The sequence below is a fragment of the Sturnus vulgaris genome, chromosome 9, assembly GCF_052056855.1.
Source record: "Sturnus vulgaris isolate bStuVul1 chromosome 9, bStuVul1.hap1, whole genome shotgun sequence".
NCBI lineage: Eukaryota > Metazoa > Chordata > Aves > Passeriformes > Sturnidae > Sturnus > Sturnus vulgaris.
Window position 1 is genome coordinate 25,582,451 of NC_142251.1, and position 8,872 is coordinate 25,591,322.

The 8,872-nt window shown below is 42.0% G+C and overlaps 1 protein-coding gene across 2 annotated transcripts in view; it reads left to right on the top strand.

Annotated features, from left to right (window-relative positions):
* BRINP3 (BMP/retinoic acid inducible neural specific 3) overlaps positions 1 to 8,448 on the top strand; it is a 195,337-nt gene extending 186,889 nt beyond the window's left edge. For both annotated transcript variants that reach the window (XM_014884307.2, XM_014884306.2), the window contains exon 8: positions 6,974 to 8,448. In XM_014884307.2, the coding sequence (XP_014739793.2) occupies positions 6,974 to 8,090 (1,117 nt within the window). In that variant the 3' untranslated portion in view covers positions 8,091 to 8,448. The remainder of the gene's footprint in view (positions 1 to 6,973) is intronic.
* The last annotated feature ends 424 nt before the right edge of the window (positions 8,449 to 8,872 follow it).

An 8,872-nucleotide genomic window follows, 5' to 3' on the forward strand; every position in this document is an offset into this window, starting at 1 on the left:
ACTGCCATACCTGTAACACGAGCCACAGCAAAATTATTTCAGGCACATTTATTTGAGCGGTGCTTAATTTTGTGAGGCTGAATAAATGAAAACCATTCAATCTTCTAATGACAGAGGGATCGAGGCCACCCTCAGCAGGTTTGCAGGTGACACCAAGCTGAGGGTGCAGTGACACCCCTGAAGGAGGGGATGACATCCAGAGGGATCTGGACAAGCTCCAGAAGTGGCCCATGGGAATCTCAGGAGATTTAACAAGACCTGGTCAGGGCAACCCCCGGGATCAATCCAGGCTGGGGAGGAGCAGATGGAGCAGCCCTGGGAAGGCTTGGGGGTGCTGGGGGGTGAGAGCTGGACCTGCCCCATCCCAGAGCCCCCCGTGCCCTGGGCTGAGCCCCCAGCACAGATGGCAGGAAAGGGATTGGGATTCTGCCCCTCTGCCCTGCTCAGGTGAGACCCCACCTGCAGAGCTGCTCCAGCCCTGGGGCCCAGCACAGGAAGGACCTGGAGCTGCTGGAGAGAGCCCAGAGGAGGCACCAGGATGAGCAGAGGGATGGAGCAGCTCTGCTGGGGGAAAAGGCTGGGAGAGTTGGGATTGTTCAGTCAGGAGAGGAGAAGCTTTACGGTGACCTAACTGTACCTGAAGGGAACCCATAGGAAAGAAAGAGGGAGAAGGTTTACAGGGGATGGAGTGACAGGACAAGGGAGAATGGTTCCCTGCCAGAGGACAGGATAGATTAAATATTAGGAAGGAATTTTTCTCTGTTAGGTTGGGGAGACCCTGGCACAAGGTGCCCAGAGAAGCTGTGGCTGCCCCTGGATCCCTGGAAGTGTCCAAGGCCAGGCTGGATGGGGCTTGGAGCAACCTGGGCTAGTGGAAGGTGTCCCTGCCCATGGCAGGGGCTGGACATCCCCACTGGATGGGCTTTAAGGTTCCTCCCATCCCAAACCTGTCTGTGATTCTGTGATTCTACAATCACTCACTGCTCTTCTGGCTACTGTGCAGTTGGTAGTTTTACCCTGATTCCTAGAAGAAAATAACATTCTCATAAAGACCATTATCAAATTAAGCATCAATTATTGTTGTTTTGAGTCACAGCACAGAAACAAAGTACTTGGAGTCTGATTTGTCCTTCCCAAGACGTAAATCCACCTGATCCAGAGTAGGATGTCGTAGAGGTGTCTGTAAGTGCATTTGGTGGTGATGTTGCTGTCTCACAGATTTATACTGGACTTGGCTTCCAAAGGAAGGGAAAGTAGGTAATGGGTATTTTACTGCCTCTCCTTGTTAAATTGTTTTCATCTTTTTACTTAGCATCTGCCTCACTGAGTACTCATCATCTGCTACTGAGCCATCTGATGTACAACAGATGTTAAGCACTTAGTGAAGCAGAGAAGGAGGTAAAAATGTCATATCATGATTAAATACTTGCTCCAGCTATTCTATAGGGTGACCACAGTGCTTTGTTCTTACATTTAATGTTACAGTGTACTGAACAGGAATAGGCACATGGTTTGGATTAAGCTTGCAACTACTCTAGTAAAAATAATCCTGTTTTTAAGTAAAGATTTTTTTCATAGTAAGAAAAATAATTGCAAAATATTTAAAATGCACTCTAGAATTATGATTTATGTCTGTCATTAAGATTCTCATCAGAAATTTGGCTGATGTTAATTGTTGCATTAACTTCCTTAGGATTATCATAATTTTTATCATGCTTGTGTAAAAGTGAGATTATCTGGCAGGCTTTCTTTCCCCTGCAAGCATTCCAGCTGAAAGCTTGTACAGTTTATAGGGCAGCAGATTTAACCACAGGAGTATCTTCATCCTGCAACAGCAGCATGAACTTGTAGCAGAGTAGGAAATGAGTAGAAGTTGGAGCTAAAGTTGTCATTGAAGCAGAATTAGTTAACAATTTGCTTCCAAGTAAATTTTAAGAACTGAGAAAATCTGTGGAATATTGTTGTGCACCTCTAGGTATTTTCACACTGACATACATATTTGATCAGGCAAGGTAACAAGGAGGGAGGAATCGTTCTTCCATGAGAGATATGGTTTGTGTGAGTAGGAGCTCTTTGCAGTCAATGGTGAGATTCAAACCCCAGAATAATAGAGACAAGTTCTGGGGTCTTAACTAAAAGGCAGGAGTTTGGGATTTGGATGGGTTACCTGGCTCAGTGCTCATAAATCTATTGATGATCTATTTCCTATAGAGGCAACAGGTTTTCTACTAACAGGACAATCAATATTCATGTTTTCATAGAAATTCTGTCCAGATTTAGCACATCTTGTGTAGTTTTGTGCTTTTTTTGAAAGGTTGATTTCAGTGACTTGATATTACTAAACAAAAGAAGTTTAAAAAAATGCCAAACAATTTCCAGGAAGGTGCCATTTATTATATAATTCGATGAGTATCCTGTACTTACCAAGTATCACATTTAATTAAACTAAAAATTACTTGTCCAGTAAAGTGATTTCAAGTGTGTGAATCACCAGAAACTTTGATTATAAATTACCACACAGTTTTGCATTATGAGGAAGACGCAGGTATTTCAAGCATTCCATTTTTATTTGAAGCCCAGTTGAGTGACTAGGAATATTCTTGCTGGTTTCATTAGGTTTAGAAGCTGTTTCAATATCCCAGTGTTTGAAAAACTAACTCATCAAGCCACATCTGTAATTTTCTAAATAAAATAATAGTATTTTTTGGTTAAAAGAATAATTGAAGAACTCTTTCAAGCCTCACTCAGGGCACCTGTGGTCATGTTGCTTTCTCCAGTTGGTTTAGGGAGGGTTCATCAATTTCCTTTTATCTTATGGTGTGTAATGATTCTGGTAGTGCCCCTCTCACTGTCCTCTCCTCTCCTCCCTGCCCTGGAGATCCCCTTCAGTCCATTGCTCGTTCAATAGTGAAGTTTCAGTTCTGTAGTCTTCTTTTTGTGGGGAGTGCAATTGTTTGCCTTCTACCTGATTTCACCAAAGAGTCTTGGTCTATCCACCAAATCTCCGTGATATTAAGGAAGTCACAGTACTGGAATTGTGTCCAGTTCTGCCTGTTTCCCACACACATCCGTGTCCAGGCACAGAGAATGAAACACAGTCACAGAATGTTTTGGGTTGGAAAGAACCTTAAAGACCATCTCGTTCCAACTGGATTATGCAGTTCCAAACCACACTAAGAAGCCTCTCTCCCTGGATGCTTTATTTCCCAGCCCCAAGCTAACAATACTTGAAGCCCTTGTCACAGGGTTTAGCAAGTCTGGCACTTGAGATGTCACCTCTCATCTTCTCTGAAACCCCCTCAGTCCCCAGCTGCCACCGTCCTCAGGGTGGCTGTGGCAACCCCAACTGAGCCAGATGTTCAGGCAGGTGTTGACCTGCAGGACACATCTGCCTCCCATCAAACCTTTCCCTGGGCTTCAGGGTCCAGAATTTATCTGATCTTGAATTTCTAGGAGGAAAAGAATGATTTTGTAATGATGTGCCAGTGTGAATTTACCCAATTAAGGATGAGTGGCTCAAATAAAGTAGGCATCACCGATATTTTAGGGACTTCCCTAAAATAATTTACACATAATTTACTTAATTCACTCCACTGAAAGCAATAAATGTATTCCTTAATGACTAATTTTAAAACAAGCAGTTAAATAAGGAAGTAGGTTTTATTTTTTAAAATAGACTGTATTTGTTAAATAATCAAAGACAAGTATAAGCAGATTCTTCTTGAAATCTCTCTTATTAAAATCAGGTAAAAATAAATCAAATAAGGCAATAATATTAGATTGTTATTGTTTTGAACTTCATTGGGTAAGGAGATAACCTCCCTCCCACTAAAGTTGTTGACCTCTTTGCAACTTCTAATCATCAAAGACATAGCAGTTCAAATAAGCCAGATAATACTAAGTTACAAACAACACAACTAAGTTATAGAAATAAACTTACTTAATTTTGCAGTTTGTAATTTCATGCAGATTTTTAAACTGCTGCTTCTATTCCCTAACAAAATACAAGGAGGAAGGTAGGCTCATTAAAAATAAAAAGAACAAAAAAGAAGTGACTTCAAAGATTTTGCTTCTCATAATCATCAAAATCATAGATTGCATCATTAATAAAGAAAAAAAGCAATGTTTTATACACCATGTGATTGGAGAAGTGAGTAACCCAAACCAAATCAATCCCTGTCAGTAAATGAATGTTGCTGGTTTGAGTAGGCTTATTCCAACAGTAGAAAATTCTCCTCTTCCAAGAGTGCCAAATTCCTCACTGGCTGTGTCTCTTCCAGTCACCCCTGTTGTTTGAGAGAATTCCTTCCCTGTGTTCCCAGTTCCGTTCTCTCCTCCACTCTGAAGCAATGCCACAGTTCCCACTTTTTTCTTCGCATGGTGAACCCTGCATTCCAGAGACTTTTCCCATTCAACCATGCAGAAGCTCCCACACCAAACCTCTACAATATGACCAAAAATAATAATGTGCAGAACAGGTTTTTTTACTTGTTTCAATGCCAAATAATTATAAGTAGTAATGTTATATATAAATATGAAAAATTTTAATGCTATTGACTAGATCTAAGAGGAAGAGAGGGTACATGAAACACAACAGGGATCAACTTTAACCTGGGAATTATCTCCTTGTGTGGTGGGTTAATCACTGCCCCTACACACCTAGCCACTCACTCACTGCATTCAATAGGAAGGGAGAAGGAGATAAGATTAAAGAAGCTTTTGAGTCAAGATCAGAACATCTGGCTAGAACCAGCTGAAACTCTGTAGACCCAGCTGTGTCCCACCCCAGCTTCCTCCTCCAGAGGACACCACTGTGCCTGCCCCCCTGCTGACAAAACCTTTCCAGGGACACCCAACCCACCTCAATGAAACAACATCCAAAAATTCACTCAGAAAATCTCTTCAGCCGTTTATGATGTACTGAGAGGAATTCAAAACCACAGCTGGAAGCTCAAAGTTGGTCTATGTAAAAAGAGGTTTTCTGGAAATGTGTTCTGAAAATGTATTCCTAATACAAAACTTTTCAAAGGCATGTTCCCAAAAGAAGTGGAGTCACAGTTAAAAATAAAAAGTCACAGTTAGAGACCCAGTCAATATCAGTAGTCATGTGGTAGCACCTGGTAGTAATGACAACAGCAGAAAACTTGGAGATTAAAATGCAAATAATACAGCCATGAAATCTGCCCAGTTATCTGTCCAGTGTGATAAATCATAAGGTAACAACTTTATGAAGGCTATTGCAAATCAAATGGCATTAACCAAAGAGTTCAAGTAAACAAACTTTATACATCTTACCTCCAGCAGCTTTTGGGGCTCAGTATCAATTCTTGAATAAAGCACAGAGAAGCACAAAGGATTAGGGAGAAGCTGCAAAGAGAGGCCTTTGAAAGGTTGGCTTCCCTGCTTTGGGAAGAGTCTGCTCTGGTTTGGTTGCTGTGGTGCCCATGGGATTACAGCAGTAAACAGGAGAGTTCAGCCCAAAATGGCACCAGAGTCACACACATCTGGTCTGGCTGGGACAGCTCCAGATGTGCAGGCTGCTGCCAAACAACCCAGATAAAACACAGGGACTTCTGATTACACCTGGAACAGCTTTAAGGTCTTCTCAGTTTGGGGGTAACTTTTATTTTGTGACATTGACCTTGCTTGCAGAAGGGACATTGTGATTTTTAATCAGGAAGCAAAGGAATAAGCTCACCCAGAATATTTTTGATTAATGCCAGCTTTCAAATAAGCACCAAGAAGAAAAATGATAAGGTATGTTGATGTTGTGCACGTTATTATATTTACTTATGCTTCTAGAAAATACATAGAGCTATAGGCATATAAACCCCCAACCTTGAGCAGCCAAGATTCCTGCCCAAAAAAAGCAAAAAAATAGAAAGATTTTAAAAGTCAACAGAGTATACAATGATGTATGTTTTTACTGAACTTTATTTTAATGTTTCTAAAAAATTTGACTTTGAGATGCCGTGAATTTCTCCTTGAGACAAATCCAGATGAGACTTAAAAGTCAGTCAGGGGTAAATGAGAGTCTTGCATTTTCTCTGCAAAACAGTCTAATGAAAGGGGAAGAAACTGTACAACCATCATCATTCATGTGGCAACAATAGATCTGATTGCAGCAGACAAAACAATTTCTTTAAACTGTGCATTGCTGGTAATAATAGGAGCTGGAAAATGCAAATAAGATAATTTTTCTGACTATTTCCATGTAGTTCTGCTGCTCTTCCCATTGTCTTTCTTCTAGTGGCTGTGCCTCATCAGCCTAAACTGTTGGTTTCAGTATGTTTTCCCAGTGTGATGTAGGATATTAACTGTACCTCCTAGTGAAATCAAAATGAAACGACAAAAAGAATATTAAAGTGATCTTTTAATTTTGTCCCCAAAGATGAAAAGTAAACACAACATGCTCATGCATGGCTTCCTGTAGAGATTCTGTAGTGCTGGAAGTCATCTAAAGGATCTCTTTAGTCTGGGAGCAGGGACCTTATGCTATTCTAGGAAAGAATTTTGTCTCACTGTCTATAAATCAATGCAGCACCAGCCTGTTGAAAAAAAACCAAACAACAAAATCTTCATAATAGAATAGAGGGACCGTAGAGTTGAACACTCAGATACACACAAAGAACTTCTTTGGTCAAATAGAACACACAAAATAATCTGAACTGCCTAGGATTTCAGGATGTTAATCTGAAGACAGTTGCAGAAAATGGCAGTTTGTCAGCCTTCCTTGACAGAGACACAGAGAAAACAAATACATGAACTAAATGTTCCTGTCCTGCCTGTGGGTTTATAAGGAAACCTTTCTTTTGTGATTTTGGACTGTTAAGAGGCAACTTATACCTGTATCTATCTGACAGCAGATGCTAACATGCTTTAATCTGACACTAAGGCCAGCTTTATTTTTCTCTTTCTGACAAAATATAACGAAGGCCTCTCTTTGCTAAAATAAGTTATTCTCACGTTGCAGGTCTTCCAACTATTGGCTGAACCGCATCCAGTCGTTTCTCTACTGCAACGAGAACGGGCTCCTGGGAAGCTTTTCCGAAGAGACCCACACGTGCACGTGCCCCAATGACCAGGTGGCCTGCCACGGCTTCCTGCCCTGCACCGTCGGGGACGGCGCCGCCTGCCTGAGCTGCGCCCCCGACAACCGCACGCGCTGCGGGAGCTGCAACGCCGGCTACATGCTGAGCCAGGGGCTCTGCAAGCCCGAGGTGGCCGACTCCACCGAGCACTACATCGGCTTCGAGACCGACCTGCAGGACCTGGAGATGAAGTATTTGTTGCAGAAGACCGACCGCAGGATCGAGGTCCATGCCATTTTCATCAGCAATGACATGCGCCTCAACAGCTGGTTCGATCCCTCGTGGCGCAAGAGGATGCTCCTGACTCTTAAGAGCAACAAGTACAAGTCCAGCCTGGTCCATATGATACTGGGCCTCTCCCTGCAAATTTGCCTGACTAAGAACAGCACATTAGAGCCCGTCCTTGCTGTTTATATCAACCCTTTTGGGGGCAGCCACTCTGAGAGCTGGTTTATGCCTGTGAATGAAAATAATTTCCCAGACTGGGAGCGGACTAAACTGGACTTACCCCTTCAGTGTTATAACTGGACGCTGACTCTGGGCAACAAGTGGAAGACATTTTTTGAAACTGTGCACATCTATTTGAGGAGTCGAATAAAGTCGAATGGTCCAAATGGCAATGAGAGCATCTACTATGAACCCCTGGAATTTATTGATCCCTCGAGAAATCTGGGCTACATGAAAATCAACAATATCCAAGTGTTTGGCTACAGCATGCACTTCGACCCAGAAGCAATTCGAGACTTGATTTTGCAGCTGGACTACCCCTACACTCAGGGCTCACAGGACTCAGCACTTTTGCAGCTGTTGGAGATTCGGGATCGTGTAAATAAACTCTCTCCCCCCGGCCAGCGTCGCCTGGACCTCTTCTCTTGCTTGCTCCGTCATAGACTCAAACTGTCTACCAGTGAAGTGGTGAGGATCCAATCTGCTTTGCAGGCCTTTAATGCCAAATTGCCAAACACAGTGGACTATGACACAACCAAATTATGTAGTTAACCATAAATGTGAAGCACAACACAAAACCTTGAAGGAGTTTTTACAGTGCTTTTGTGGAACAGTTTATGTTTGGAAGAGTAAATTTAAATTGTCTTTTCAATATCTGTCTTATATCAGTCAATACTGTTGGATGGCAATTTACACACATGAACTTGCTGACAATGAATATATTATACCTGCAGTTTTGGTTTATGAATGAAATAAATACTGACAGTCTAGAAGACATTCTACTTTTTACAATAAATTTCATTTGTAATTTTATATGTTCCGTGGCAATGCTTTTGTGCATTACATCCTCTAGAGGGAACATAGAAGGAGACCAATAAAATTTTGTAGCTGAACAGTTATTACAAAGAAACGCTGTGGGATTCTTCTTTCTTACACAAAAGTAGTAACTTTGCTAGACTTTTGTGTGTGTTGAACTCAGGAGGGGTAAAGAGAAGAGATGGACTCCAGATTTTAAGAGAAACTGTCAAAAAGTCAAGCCATGGGATATTTAGTTTGAGGATGTGGATCTAAGTGTTCGAGCTGGGCTGAAGTGAGAACTGTAGTGATGCTTTACACGCCCCACCTGAGGCTTGTCCTTTCCAAGGTGCTCAATGTGACACCCAGACATCGGAGTGATCCCACAGAGAGTTTTAGGATGGGCAGGAGGTTGGAACTGGGCAATGCACAGCAGTTGAAGGCTGCATTTGCTCTACAGGAGACAGGTGAGAGGCTATCTGCAAATGACCAAAATGCTTTTCAAAAGTCTCCCCCTGATCCTTTGCTTTGTACATTTA